Source organism: Harmonia axyridis, chromosome 3, assembly GCF_914767665.1.
Source record: "Harmonia axyridis chromosome 3, icHarAxyr1.1, whole genome shotgun sequence".
Lineage (NCBI taxonomy): Eukaryota > Metazoa > Arthropoda > Insecta > Coleoptera > Coccinellidae > Harmonia > Harmonia axyridis.
The window spans coordinates 15,361,473-15,377,333 of record NC_059503.1 but is presented as its reverse complement, the minus strand read 5'-3'; the positions used below and the strand labels follow the sequence as shown (position 1 = coordinate 15,377,333).

General features: G+C 34.5%; 3 protein-coding genes across 4 annotated transcripts in view; 1 reads left to right on the top strand and 2 right to left on the bottom strand.

Annotated features, from left to right (window-relative positions):
• Positions 1-1,236: 1,236 nt before the first annotated feature.
• Positions 1,237-3,094, top strand: LOC123676433. Its single transcript, XM_045612310.1, has 2 exons — positions 1,237-1,392; positions 1,722-3,094. The coding sequence occupies exons 1-2, from the start codon at positions 1,320-1,322 to the stop codon at positions 2,828-2,830; spliced, it is 1,182 nt and encodes a 393-aa protein (XP_045468266.1). The 5' UTR covers positions 1,237-1,319; the 3' UTR covers positions 2,831-3,094.
• A 766-nt stretch (positions 3,095-3,860) lies between these two features.
• Positions 3,861-7,274, bottom strand: LOC123676434 (cuticle protein 6-like). The gene is made up of 2 exons (XM_045612311.1): positions 7,143-7,274; positions 3,861-4,888 (listed from the first exon to the last, which is right to left on the bottom strand). Exons 1-2 carry the CDS (start codon positions 7,158-7,160, stop codon positions 4,247-4,249), a joined length of 660 nt encoding a protein of 219 aa, XP_045468267.1. The 5' UTR covers positions 7,161-7,274; the 3' UTR covers positions 3,861-4,246.
• A 2,182-nt stretch (positions 7,275-9,456) lies between these two features.
• Positions 9,457-15,861, bottom strand: part of LOC123676218 (synaptic vesicular amine transporter) — a 66,512-nt gene continuing 60,107 nt past the window's right edge. Inside the window, exons 10-11 of one of the 2 annotated variants that reach the window (XM_045611989.1) lie at positions 12,434-12,567; positions 9,457-10,611 (exon numbers count right to left, since the gene is read on the bottom strand). In XM_045611989.1, coding sequence (XP_045467945.1) covers positions 10,540-10,611; positions 12,434-12,567 — 206 coding nt within the window. In that variant the 3' untranslated portion in view covers positions 9,457-10,539. Of the gene's footprint in view, positions 10,612-11,700; positions 11,852-12,433; positions 12,568-15,861 lie in introns of those variants that run through there. The other variant, XM_045611988.1, reaches the window with a different exon arrangement.

Sequence of the window (15,861 nt, the reverse complement as noted above, 5' to 3'; positions counted from 1 at the left end):
CTTTAGTTTTCTGTATCTAGCGTTGTATGTATGTATGTGTCTGATCGGGTTTCACTAGATAGCGTTAGAAAGATGATATTTCGTACTACAAAAACTTTTTCGAGAGTTTGGTGATTACTTTACACAGTTTAGTTTGAGCGCGCGTCAAAGATGGACACTGACAAACAGAAAATACGCTATATTTCACAGTTTCAGTCAGGCGGTTGGAAATGTAAATAGTGTTCATGGTCCTGATATTCTAATAGCCAATCACGCACAATTTTAGTTTTGTCGATTTCGTTTCGGTAATTTCGATGTCAAAGATACACCACGCACTGAAATTGTCGTAAATGTCGATAAAATCATGGACATTGTCGAATCCGACCGTCATGTGAGCACTGAGCACTATTTCAATTGCTCAAGAGCTAAAGATTGCAAAAACCTCAAGGAATTTCCATCTGCGAATCGCTGCTGAATCGCAACAAAATCGACCCATTTTTGAAGGGGTCCGTGACTGGTGATGAAAAGTGGATTACTTACGACAACGTCAAGCGAAAACAGCCTGGAAGATTTTGCTGTATGTTTGGTGGAATTGGCAAGGAATTATCTACTATGAGCTGCTCCCCTAAGGCACCACTGTTAACTCGGAACTGTAATATCAACAATTGGACCGTGTGAAGAAAGCAATCGCGGCCAGCTTTGGCCAATAGTAGAGGAATTGTGTTCCATCAGGACAACGCCAGGCCAAACACATCGATAGTGACTCGCCAGAAGCTTTGGGGGCTTGCTTGGGAGGTTCTCATGCATCCACCTTATAGTCCAGACCTGACACCAGGTAATTAGCATTTGTTCCTGTCCATGGCGAATAATTTTGCTGATGAAACATTCGATTGAACAGAGGCTTGTGAAAATAGACTTTCCCAATTTTTTGCTAATAGGAACGAAGACTTCTGTGAGAGAGGCAGATGAGCAGTAGGTAGTTGTTTCAACTCCTTACGAATCCTCACAGAAACACAGCAGGAGAAACTCAATGTTACGATAGAAATAAAAAAGGAGATGCACTAGGAGAAAAACGAATGCAATTCTAGATTGTATTGTAAAATTTTATTACTTCGAACGATTGCAAGAATACCATATATCTAATGAAAAATATAATTGTATCTGAGCTATAAGAATTGATAAGATATTTTTTCTTCTAATCATGCATTTTATGAACCAATTGTTGTACCGTTTGCGATTATCACTTATTGTTACATTATACATTTCATGACTGTTTTTGAAAGTAGCTTTCCATATAAGAATGATTGTGGTCTCAATAATTTTTTATTTCCTCTTCTAAAATGTACCAGTTAGTCACTCAATCAATCGTTGTTCATATAGTTCTATTGAGATACACATTTACTTATGAGAGAGGTAAGGATAAATCAGATAGATTTTGGTTAACTGCAATTTTTTTGGCAAATATTTTTGGTGGTATTTTTGAATTGTGGCTTTATCTCATGTTTTGGTATGAGTTTCTTCAGAGAGTGACGTTATGGTCTATGAATTCAATTTAGTGGATATTGTTTCAAATTGAATATGACACGATATCAATCATTAGAGGGTTACACATTCAAAATATTGGGTTTGAAATAGATAAAATTAATTTAAAAATTTGGGCTAGCCAAGAGCTATCACAATACTAACTCTCATTCTCACTTCAATCTCCATCTATGATGTTGTATGAAATAATTTTATTCCAGGTTGTTCCATTGCCACTTCCGATCTCGACAACAAACAACCCCTTATTCTCAACAATTATTTCAATATTTTCCTTCCAGACAACGGAAAAGAGATTCATATACCGAAAAATGAAACACTCATTATAAGTTGTATCGAAAAAAATAATTACCAATTAGGATCAATTAAATCTCCTTTCGTCAACATTACCTGTTTTAAAGATGGGACATTCCTTTTAGGTAAAAATAAAGTGACTTTCAAGGATCTCCTATGCAAGGAATACCCCAAACCGACTGCTAGGGTCACGAAAAAAAAATGTGGAAAATCTCTCCAGGAGATTGAAGTTGGATTTAAAATCGCCGAGCAGTTCGTCCAAATTTTTGATGTCTGCTTCGATTCGTATTTGAAGACCGTGTTTTATTCACATTTTCGTCTGACGAAATGGATTAATGACAGACAAAATGTAGCAAGGGTTAACTGGCGAGATGACTTCTACAATAAGGATGGTGCCGCTTATACTAAGAAAAATCAACAGAAATACCTCAATACTTTATTGGAATTGCCCATAGACTCCGAAAAAATAGTGAAGGACAATCATCTTGATTTTTTATCTAGAGGTCACTTATCAGCCAAAGCCGATTTTTATTATGCACATCAGCAAAGCTCCACATTCTTTCTGATCAATGCTGCACCCCAATGGCAGGCCTTCAATAATGGCAATTGGAAAACACTGGAAATTGCTGTGAGAAACCTTGCAGCAGCTAGAAAACTGGACTTAGAAATATATACCGGAACTCACGAAGTTCTAGAAATGACCACATTTAAAACGAAATCTAAAGTTGAAATTTATCTACACGACAATGGTTTACCTGTTCCTCTTTTCTTCTGGAAAATTGTATTTGATCCGAAGACTGAAACTGGGGTGGCTTTTATTGGAGTTAATAACCCTTACATAACTGAGAATGAGCTAGAGGACGTCAAGATATGCAGAAGTATATCCGATAGAATAAAATGGGTGCGTTTCATGGAGAAAAGGTTGGATAAGGGATACAGTTACGCTTGCAGATTGAAAGATTTCGTGAAAGTTGTGAAATATCTACCACCTTTGAGGGTTGCAGGTGTGCTGGAATGAATATTACTTCTCTTCAAGAATATCTAATCTATGTTAACTTAAGGTTAGCAATAATCACAAATGAAAATACTTGAATGTGTTTATAGTAGAACATTCTGTTTTATCATATTTTATTTCTGCCAATCTGAACAAAAATAATATCTAATAAATTATGAAAAGCCCTGAGCAGTGTTTTTGAGCTCTTGCTAGAAATTAAATTATATGGTTCTGATGATACAATCCTTCTGGATTCCGGCATGAAAACTCGAGTAAGTAAACGTAATATACAATATTGACTTTTTTCGATATTTACTCATAATGCGATCAATACAGAATTTCTATGAACCTTGAGTTTGTTATTTTACATCTACACTAAGATACTGATGTGTTCCCTGATCACAGGACAACAAAATAAGAAAACATGATTTTTCATGAATTCATTATTGTTATGGGCGAACATAGAAGTATTCAGCGACAATCCAAATAATTTCACATCTCTCCTGAAATGTCTATCATATTTTCAGTATGTTTGAATACTTCACAAGCATTGAAGGGAATGGACTTCTTGCAAGTTTATGTACTACCAAATTATTTCTATCAGCTCTAGTTTTTGAAAAACAGGTAGTTCTGATACAAGCCAAAAATAAAGAAATAAAATTATCTTCAATAGCAAAAATAGAAATTTCTTACTCAAAATTAGAATCTGATTAGCCGTATAGAAACCTGGAATTATAACTGAATCAACCTTCTTGTAGGTACTATGGTAACAGGCCATGTTCAATCACATGCTCTAAATTACTGATTATATTTTTGGAATTGTTCATAACCCTTTAAGCAATTATAGCTCTTTTTAAGTTTTTACTCTTCATAAGTGGCATCATATTCCTAAACTCCTCTAGAACCAATTTGAGTACCGTCTTCCAGAATAAGCGATTGATTTGAGTGACATTGATATGTGATTGAAATCTTTTCTCCTCAAATTGTAATTCAACTGAAAGATGCAGTTGTTCCCCCGAATTGAGCAGAATCTAAAGATAGAAAAACAAAGGTCTTGCAACAAATATCTTTTTTATAGAAAGAAAACAGAATAATAACAAAGTATAACAGATTCACAGAAGAGTTAACATCGTTTCTAACATTCGCAAGAAAACACACAAATTCATATGATGTAAAACAATGTACAATTTTTAAATATTCAACATTATATAATAAATATCACATATTATATAATATTTAAAATAAATGACTTATGACACTTCTTTATACGTGAGCTTCGAATCTATTCAACAGACTTAATCCCATTCTCATATTTTTCGGGATTACTCTCTTTTTGAATCAGTCTAATTGTTCACTGAAAGAAGTGATTCGAAAGTTGAAGAATAGACTGAGGAAAAGAATGAAACTAGAAATAAGAAGACTAAAACAAGGGTTAAAGATTCAACCCGAGAATTCGAAAACGTATCCATTTCCGAAACTGTGAGCTTTTCCAGGTTCATCACTGTAATCCCTCTCGTTGATGCTGTTGTCTTGTACGCTTTGTGGCACAGGTGCTGAGTAGGCTCTCTGCTGGTATTGAGCAGGGGCGGTGTAGGCTCTTTGTTGTTGGTATTGGGCAGGTCTTTCGTACAATTCAGGCCTGTATTGACCATCATCTTGAGCTCCACCTAAGTTGTACTGTTGGCCAGCGTAGCTAGGGGCAGCTTGAGCTGGGAGGGGAGCAATTGGCTGTGGGGCCTTTGGTAAGTGGTCTGCTTCGAGGATCCTGAAGCCTTCTTTACCAGCGGTGTATTTGACGGAAATTTTTTTGCCTGTGGGGTCAGTGTAGGAGTAGGCACCGTTCCTTGAGCCATCAGGTGAGATGGTTTCGCCTTGAGCTAATCCATTGTCAGATGTGAAGATGTATTTGAAGTTACCATCGTGGTTTTGACCCTGTTTGTGGGATAAGATTTGTGCTGGTGGTGGGGTGTTCTGGATGAACTGGGGGTTGTATTGTTGCTGTGCTTGGGTATATTGTGGTTGACCTCCGAAGTGCTGACACAAACAGCATGATAGAAGTGCGAGGACTCCAAGCCCGTTTCTCTGAAAGAGTAAATTATATTGAGTAATTGATATAGAAGATACTAAGGTGAATTTGACGAATTATTCAACTTTAAAATCATAGAAATTCAGAAGAGTATATTGAAGAAGTCAATTTCGGTAAGTTGATACTATACATCAACGACAATAATTAATTTATGACTTAAGTCTGAGATGTCTAAAAACCTGGTCAGCTTTTGTTTTGCCTATTTTGAGAATATTAGTTTAAGCTTCTGATTGGCTAGGATCGGGTTTTGATTGATGTATCCTGTCAAAATCAAAGGAAAAAAGATCGAAATGAAAGGTATGACATTGCGGCGCCGCCACGAAATAAAACTAATATTTGGTCGAATGTCATTTCATTCAAAAATTGACGAGTGCATTCACCATGTTTTTAGACATCTTACTTAAGTCATAGTCATGTGGTTCTGTCATAATTCAGCTACTGTATTCAGCCTACAATTTTTCTATGTTATTTTTCATGTGGTTAATCAACCGACATAACCAAATATCTAGATTATAATTACGTTCAATACTCGACAGTTGAAATAACCACATTTTTGTTCACGATATTTTTTAAATTATCATTTGATCGTTTCGACAACCAATTCATTGAAAACTGTAGATAATATAGGTGCTATAGAGCTAAATTCAACCTGAATTAGAGACTAGGGAACTTAAGGATAAGTATGAATAAACATTAGAATTATTTTCATTAATAATTATACATTTCTCTGGAGATTTTCATATGAAGTTGATAAGAGAGTACCTATGAAATTTTAAATTTGACAAAGGCATTTGTTGTGGTCTCTGTCACATCAATGTCACTCGAATCTAATATATTTTTAATACCAGAGATGTATTTAGCTTCGTTCAAGAATATGTGTATGAATCAATTTTGAAGCAATTCCTTCAACAATTTTAATATAATGAAATTTTACCACTCCGTCAAAATTAAGTGTTACAATCAGGACGTGAAATGTTGATGTTTTACTTTCTCCGGTCAGTCCACATTGCTTTGGGTCGATACAGATACGCATTTTGATTATATAATTGGTCCATTCATGGTGAAGTCGTTAATTATAATGTTATATATTTTTTAAGTTCGGCTTGTTAAAAAATCATAAATCATTTTACGCCTCTAGCATAACTTTGAATACAGAATTCCCTTTCTCTCTTTCAGAATAATTCTTCATTCCGTTTCATATACCTTTTGAGAGGAAGAGTATTCGAAAACTCGAACATTTGCTTTTATTTTGATGAAGGCTTTTGAAATTATCGAATTTTTGTGAAATATGCAGTTTCTATTATTGATTATCTATGAAAAAATTAAATCTTCCTACTTTTCCTAGCGCATTTCATTTACTTTCCTCTGTTTAAGAAGTAGTCAAATAAAATTTTACTAGTGATCGAATTCAACTCATATGTATGTCTTTTAATTTATAACTTAACAGAGTTTTTTTTCAAACAAATCAACTTATCATGAAAATTCAATCACTTTTGATATTACTACTGAGAATTGGTATCGGTTCCGGAAAATGTCAGTTCTTTCGGATATGCGGTTTGCTCATGCGCAAAATTCAATTTTCCAGGAATTTTTTTTATTTTGCGTTCTACTATTGCGACTATGAAATTTGGTATGAGTATTTGGGTTGAGTCATGAAATGTTACATAGAAATGCCAACTTTTTTGAATAAACTTTGCGTGTTGCGCATTCGTGAATTAAAATCTCTAGGAATAAATTATTCAATACCGAGAAAAACATTCTGTGGTGTGCTGACTTCTTTTTAGCGAATGCCACAGCTATTTGCAGAGAATTTCTATTGTAATAGTCACGATTAGATATTTCAGTTCATTTTTGGATTCACCAGAGAATTGCTCAAATATGTTTTGTAAAATCCATCGTAGGAAAACTATTCAATTTTTGAAGACTTAACAAAATGTAAACATCGAATGTTTTTTTCACGAGAAGAAAAGGACAGAAGAGGCCAAGAAGAAGTTATTTGATTCGAAAGAAGGCAAATATTGAATTCGATTAAAAAATATTATTAATTTAGTCAATATAATCCTTGAAGCGTATGCGTATTTTGAGAAATTAAAAAATGGAACTTCTTCAGTGCTCTCAAAACAAAGCTTTGAAACTCAACGGGAAAATAAAAGAATTTTTTTTCCGAAAGAGAAATTCAAAAAGAAAATTTGTCAATTTCAATTATAATGAAAACATTTATTTGATTTCCAAATAAGAGTAGGTACTCACTGTCACTGTTCCAATCATATTGATTATACCCTGTGTGCACAACACTCACAGCTGAAATGATATCGATCGGATATATTTACTCCTTTATAATAAACGAATACTGATTGGTTTACATTTCTTCTCTTTTTCATGCCCTTGTCTAGGAGAAAGTTGCACAATGCCCAATATTTCGCGCCAGTTATTATACCACATATTACATAAACATGAAAATACTTTCGTCGACAATTTCAGCAGCGAGAGATACAGGTCTGTCATGGATATTTTCGAGTTTTTCGAAGGACATAACCGGATTACATAAAAACACCTTTCGATCCAGTTAGCAGCCTACGCCTAGAAGAGATTTCGATCGATTTTGAAGGACTACGCAACTTTTTCTGTGGCAGAATTGGTAACGGTCCCATTTGACCATTTGTTACCGGACCAGACCGAAATTACTAGAAAAACACTGACTTCAAACAGTTCTGTGGTATCAAATTGGCGCAAGAATGATCGAGCACTCAAAATCTCATGATTTCACTTCAATGCTTTATCCTTATTTTTTTTTTTGAATATTATGCTTGAATTTTCTATGGTTGCGACGCTGCTATTAACCGGAAGCTTGAAATTGTTACTCTACATTATTGTTTATAAAATAAATAATAAATTTTGCTTGTATATGCTGGGTGATTCACGAGTAAACGGACAAATGGAAACTGTGCGTACAGGAAAAATTTCTGAAAACACCCAGTATATCGAGAACTAGGTGGTTTAAAATACAGGAGTACTTATTTTGGAATTAGACCGATATCCTTTAATATTCATTGCTGGTTTTGTAATTGGTGGATGACTTTTTTAATATTCTCCTTGAATTTTCTATGGTTCTGATGACGTGATTATCTTGAGATTTTATAGGGAGTTTGAAATTTTTATCTCAAAAACACTGCAAATTTCACATATGGTTCATGATTTACACAATTAACGCAAAATATCTCGACCTATGGGGGAAAATATGAAGGTTTTTATGTGATAAAATTTCAAGAAATATTCAGCAGCGGAAGGAAAATTCCAAAAATTCATAATTCCGAAACTATAAACGCTAAGATTTTGCGGTAACAATCATTTTATTCAGTATTATCGTAGCGATAGATCTTTTCAATTTCATGAATTACGATGATAAGTTTCTTCGAAATGATTTCTACAATCACTACAAGAACCCCCCTGTATCTCGAAATCAACGCGTTTTCGGATCTATGTTTATACTTTTCACTTTTAAAATCACCCAAAGAATCTCTTATTTTCCTTTATACCTTTATTTAAGGAACACCCTGTATAGTTAATGAGATGGTAGCTTATCTAATTCTGTGGCAAATCCATTCATTCTGCCACATCTTTTAGAACAAAATTTTGCGAGAATATCGCAGATTCGCACAGATTTCATGGTTAAATATTTTTTTATTAGATGTTGATACTCGGAAAAAAAAATTATATACGCATGGAGTTTTGGGGAGACATTCCATTGTTATTTATATTAGTAAAGGAATTGTCCTAAAAGAGATTTATCTATTAGATGCATCTTTAAGAGGAAACTTCTTAGTTCAAAATGAAATTAGATATTGCTTTGTGGCGGCTTCTCATAAAGCTCCACATAGCAACAATGAAACACAGCTTTCGGTGGCCTAGAGGCTAAGAGTGTAGACTCACTCACCGAGATGCGACAAGTTGCCGGGTTCGAGTCCCGGCGGCTCCCGATAATAATAAATTCCCCAAGCGTCTGTGACAGGCACACACAAATATACCAAAGTCACACTGATGAGTCCGGTGTGTGTGCCAGGGACGAAACGCATAAGTAGGCATATGTGAAATCCTATAGCTTCTTACAAAACACGGATGTTTTTGTTATTTCCACATAATTTTTTCGAAGAATAATCTACATTGTAGTATTTCAATAGTTTCAATTTGAAGATGAAAAATAAAATTTTAATTTTGATACTTTTTAGTTTTTCGCAAAAGAATTGTTGATATGGTATTCCTACGAAGCACTGATGTAGGTATTTTAAAATATCTGTAAAAAAATACTGCAAAAATCATTGAAGAAATTGAAATCATGAAGGAGGCAAAATTCTGATTCCGTGAAAATTTATAAAAAGACTCGTACAGCATTTTCTTTCGAGGAAAGTTGGAATTAATGTAATATTCCTAACTGATTCTTCAATCTTTCTGCCAACAACACACATTATTTTTGTCCCTTCTCTTCTGGAAAAATATTGACAGATCACGAGAGCCCTCTTAAGTGGAGCTACATAAGGTTATGAATTTGCAAATGAAATAAGAAAAATCCAGAGTATGATCCATTTATTGCACCACAAATCTTAAGATTAGATAATATATAAACATCAAACATATATCCATCAAAGTGGTTATTATATACTAACATATCGCAACATGTACTCTAATACCTAAAAATGTACCACAAATGGCTACTGCACTAGGCAGAACATTAATGCCATCGTACATTTAGAAACTTGAGTACTTTTGTTGTTCGGACCCTTACCAGCTTTGAATAAAATTTCAGGTGTGGGCTTTCAGATGTGGGAACAAGAGATGATTATTGTCTCTTCACAATAACCTTCTAAGGAGTCTGTCGCTCGCTTGAAGTTGGATATATATATGTTGATAAATACGAATACGACAAATTCCAATAACATGCATCCTTCCGTTTTGTGTGATCCATCTATAGTTTTCTATATCAAATGAATTGTAATGAGTTGTATTATGCTACAATATTATGTTATAAGCAACATTTAAGGTCCCATTATTAGTTTTTGGGATTCGTAGATCCCTCTGCTCACCAGGCTTGCCCAAGAAGAAACTTTTTGATTGGCTCAGCAATTCTCTTATTCTAATATTTCAGCCATTTTATTTGCTAGATTACACTTCTACCTTTCGCAAATCAGCTACAAATAAAAATAAAAATTTTCGCATAAATGGTATTATTCAAATCTTGCAATCATTGACCAGGCTTTGATGGAAAAGTTTGAAATTTCATAAATATTTATAAGAACTCTTCTTGAGCCGAAATTTAAGGGTATCTGATTGCCTCGCTTCCTACGATCTGGAAAGGATTCAGTGCAGCCATTCACAAAATCCCTAGCGTGGACCCTTCGAGGGAAAAATTTTGAATTTTGATCGATGTAACTCTTCCATCTGAAATGTCATCTTAGTTATGGTCTTGACAGCGTCATTTACGATTATAATATATAGATGCTTATAACTACTTATAGGTACGATAATAATATATTACATAGTCTTGTAGGATAATCATTTTCAATTTTTACAAATTCAACAAAAAATATAGTCTTTGTTTTGGTTCTTCTGGAGTGAACTCATAAATTCACAGATTTAAAAATTCACCGCTTTTTCACTCCTCATCATCTTCCTCGTTCTGATATGTGACGTACCGAACAGATGATTTTTCTCCCAGAATAAGAGACTGCAAAAAACAATAAATTAAATATTATTCTAGAAAAGGCAGAAGATATTCAAAATAACCACAATGGATGAATTTGATTTAGGAATATAAAGAGTGTTCTACAAACTCTATCACAAACTTCGTCAGATGATAGTACTCATTCTGAACATTTTTTTTCCATTTAGAATTTCTCCTATGGCAACTAAAACTTTATCGATGATTACTTCAACTACATGCATTGATTTTAATACATTTATTTCGTTTGGGTTTGGATTTTGAATAATGTAAGGCAGTAGATGTTACAAATTACCGTTTAAATGCAGATTTGTATTCAAATTTTTCTTTATTGATGATATAGAGCTCCACATTGTCGGAAATGAGTCCTATCATCACGATGGTGCACCACAACACCGAAAGAGACAAGTAGCTTCTTGGATAAATGAAAATGGATAGGTTCCATGGCCAACCGGTTCACCGGCTCTCAATCCGTTAGATATTTATTTATGGTGACATATGAACAGCTTATCCATCACGTTGAAATCACATATCCTGATAGAATTCAAGATGCAGAAAACCAAATAAGAAACTAACCAAATCTGACTTCAATAAGAAAATTTTTTTTTACAGTTTTTGTGAAAGAGACTCGGATTTATTTAAATTTTCAGTCAATTATCTGTCCAAGTTTGTCATAGAGCTTGTAGAACACACGGTATAGACAAGAAATGCCCAGAAAAATATCGAATCTGAGTGTGATATAAAACATAGATATCAGGATTGGTATACAATTAATAAGACGATTACGTAATGGGCAATTCATTGTGATTTAATACTTCAATAATTGAAGTACTTAACACTAACTTGTAATTATTATTTTCTCATGTAATATAATGACCAATTAGCTATTTTTGCGCTTGATTTGACATTAGAATTTGCAAATATGAAGTAAATTTAATAATTCCACAAATTGATTAGTATTCAGTGAACAAAGGGTCTAGATTTTTAGAGGGTTCAACTCAAGGTTATGGGGACGTTTAGTCATTCAAATTAACTGGGGAAATTTTCCAACAGAAAAAAGTTATTGTGCTTGTAAAAACATTTTTCTCAACCATCATTTGGGAATTCATGCTTGACACAGATGATGCATTGGATATGGGTGTGAAGTGTTACTTATTCTAGGGTGATTGATTACTTTATTGTATGGCGGTGTTTTGATGTTATCAATTATGTCATCCCTGGTTTCGTTATTTCCTGAGTGGGGACCCTTGAATTTGAATTAGATTATTATTCACATTGTACACAAGTACCTACAATATTAAGATATATATCTATACCAAAATTAAATTGTGAAAATCGATTAGATGTCTTCTACGTGAACTAAAAGCAGTTTGCAATAATAACTCTGCATGAGTTTAATCGTTTGATGTAACTTCAGTCTCCGACCTTCAAAGTTCTGATGGCCACGAGCTTTGCAACAAGCGTCTAAGCAGAGTTTTCAGATGGGACACGTATTATGTATACAGGGTGTCCCAAGATCGAGAGTCTGTTAGACATTTCTCGGAGACTGGAGCCATATACTTTATATTCGCTAGCAGCATCCAATGAAATCATTGAAAAATAAGGTTCTAACTTTGGAAAAGGGTGTTATGTTTGAATTTTTTTCAGAATTTTCAACACAAATAGACCAAGTTCTCCAGAAACTCCTAATGGTCACTCGAATATGGCACAAATAAGAACTTTGTCTTAGGATGCCAAGATGTAAAATTCAAAATTCTAGATATTAGGCTGGCTCAATCTGTATCTGTAAGTATATTCTTACGGTGTATATTCCTTCTGTTTAACGTACCTTTTTCTCCTCCTTGGTCGGAGGACTCTTCAAACTGAACAGTAGCGGAGCATACATGAAATCCAATATCGCAATTCCGAATAGCATCCATTCGAAGCCGATATTCTTGACGAGTGTTCCACTCATAGCAGGCCCTGGAACAAAATAATTATCTTACTTCATCAGGTGAATTTTATTGCAGTTCAGAATTTTCAGTAAATTAATCCTGGATTTCCCAAAATTCCCAACTGTTTGCGTTTCGGTAGTGAAGAATCTTTTCAGTATAGTCTATCCTTCAAAAGGTTGAAAATCAATTCCGGGTTCAAAAATCGAAAATTATAGTCATTCTGACGACATTATATAGCGCCTCGTATAGCGCTCTGTTCGAGGAATGAGCGTTCAGAAAGCAAATTCGTTACAGCGAACTGAAAGTTTGTTTTATTTAGTTATGAACCTCGATGTCTCAAGTTTTAACATTTTTCTTATATTCCTGTAAAACTCTCAGTTCTTCCCTTCTTATCTTTTTTGCATCATTATAGTTAGTCTCACTCCCACAGAGCAAAAATTTGCACTGTTTCATATTTCTGCAATCAATTGGTCAAGAGCAGAGAGTTCCACTCTATTAATCGCGCAAGGTGTTTATCTCCCATTGATTATTTTGGTCTTTGCAGAGAAATCGATTTAGTGGTTTCCAATTGTCTATTTTTTCACCGAAAAAAATATATAACTTCAATTTTTGAGTAGATATGATTTGGATTGTGATTTCTCGGAGATCATTATTATTGTTTAGTCAGCTGGCGGTAGTCGATTGACTACCTAACGTATGGCTTAACCGCAGAGTATTAAACATAGATAGAGGGAGCATATGTCATTTTCAGCAAATTTTGTTCCCAATATGAACTATCAAGTTTGACAGGAAGCGCGCGGAAATGAAAACATATCAGTGACACGATAATTCACTAAATTCGCGAGTTTCTCCACAAAGAACGCACTTCTTATGTCCCATAGTGAATCAACGTTTCATATTAACTCAAAATTTATTGAAATAAAAACCTAAATATATTAAAAACTTCCAGCGCGCTTAACGACGTGAAAAAACCGATGACACTAGGAGAGCAGAAGTTGGATTTCAGCAGGTAGATACAGAAAATAATAAATATTCTGCTTATTATAAATTCGACAATTAGGAAAAATATCGGATTCCAAATATTCAAATTTGCATATTTAATCGGGAATCACTCAAATAAATATATTTCATTCAATTCAATATACATTCATAACAATGTAGTAGAATTGTGGATTTGAAAAACCATGTTGGGGACATGTAAAAATTGCGTATACCTTCTCCCTCTATCTATGTTTATTACTCTATGGTAAATAGAGTATAATACCTAACATAGAACTTAAAAACTATAAATAAATGAGGGAATAGTTATTTATAATACAAGTGCAGAAGGCATTGATATTCTTCCACGAGTTCAAAATTCAAAAACAAGCCACGAAGTGGCGAGTTTTGGAATGAACGAGTGGTAGAATGAGCTTTCTGTACGAGTATTATACATTATTTTCTCTAATTCATTGCATTTTCATTGAAATTAATGAAATACTTCCATAAATATATTTTAGTGATTTTTGCATTGAAAAATGTTGGTTGGCAGAACTGATTTCTTTAAGGCAAATTGATGAATTGACAGATAAAGCCGTGGCGGAAAGTTCGGAGTACCAACATAGAATAATAAAATATTACCATGAAAACTGTGCGTTTCTGATATATTCTCGCACGATTTTGTTCTACAAGATGTGGAAGAATGAACGGAATAATCACAGAATTAGAGAAAACAAAATTTTACTGCTATAATTGATGTTCTTGTTGAATGAAAGGTTATGTTTATGTCAAAATCAACAATTTTTCATTCCCATTTCCTAGTGGTGTAAGAATTAAAAAAAAATGGGAATCCTGAAATCCATGAACTAAATTGATTAACATTCCTGAAATTGTTGTCACCGCTTTTCATCATCGAATCCTCTGATGAATTGACATCCATTCATCACAGTTCCAGTAGAACGTGTCGCAAATAATTCAGAGCGCTAAAAAGAAAGGTAAAAACCAGATTGAAATTAATTTCTTCATTTATTCGATCGCTCTACATCTGTAACTAATGGATCAGTTTATGCAATGTCATTTTCATAATGGTCGCACAATTCGCGGCTTCTCGGTATACCGAGTTTTGGAATTTACTTCCTACTTTCTCACTTGACTGGTTCTGTCTGTAATTCCAAGTGCATGTTAAAATCATAACAATGCCATCGACCTGCTTTTGACGACCGAACTCAATTAGATATATCGACGAAATGTAACATTTGAATCGCACTTCATCCCACGCGAAAGAGTTCAGAAAAAACATATTTGAATATACAGGGCGATTCACTGTGATAGTCTATTAGACGTTTATGGAAAACTAATCATAATTTTGTGCTGAAAATTTGCATGTTGGGGTTTGAGACAATGATCTTTTTCCCTAAAATATTTTCGGATCTCTACAACTTCCGGTTATACCGGAAATGGATTGCTACTTTCTTATTTCAAATGGCACACCCAGTATATTTTTGCATCATTAGATAGCTTTTTTGATGACAATCTAAGCAATATTATAACTTGGGTGAAAACTCAACGGTTCAAGTGTTAATGGGATTCCGGAGATTCTTAGGAAAAAAAAAATTGTGTGGACGACGCGACGTATTATATCAGGTGTGTGAATAAGTCTTTCCCGTTTTTTGTAAGAGATGGCGCCACCAATACTGTGCGAGTATTTAATGGTTACATATGTCATAATCAAAGCTTATTCATCTGTCAACAATTCCACACTAACACATTAGTTGAAATTTTTTCGCATCATAAATTTTTGAAATCGTGAAAATGTCGAAATTTGAGCCGAGTCGACGTCATTTGCGGGAAGTTTCACTTTATTGGTTCAATTTGAAGAAATCTGCTGCCGAGGCGCATCGGTTGCTTCAGGAAGCTCATGGAGAAGGTTGTGTCGATCATTCAAGTGTTCGCGGATGGTTTCGACGCTTCAAAAGTGGCGATTTCGACGTGGAAGACAAGGAGCGTTCCGGGCGGCCGCAAATCTTTGAAGATCAAGAATTGGCGACTTTGCTTGATGAAGATTCGTGTCAAACGCAAGAAGAACTTGCTGAAGCATTGGGAGTTGACCGAACAACCATTTCCAAGCGTTTGAAAGCCATGGGAATGATCCAAAAGCAAGGAAATTGGGTGCCGTACGAACTGAAGCTGAGAGACGTCGAACGGCGTTTTTTCACTTGCGAACAGCTGCTTCAGCGACATAAAAGAAAGGGTTTTCTGCATCGTATCGTGACTGGCGATGAAAAGTGGATCCGTTACGATAATCAGAAGCAAAGAAAATCATGGGGACTACCCGGCCATGCAT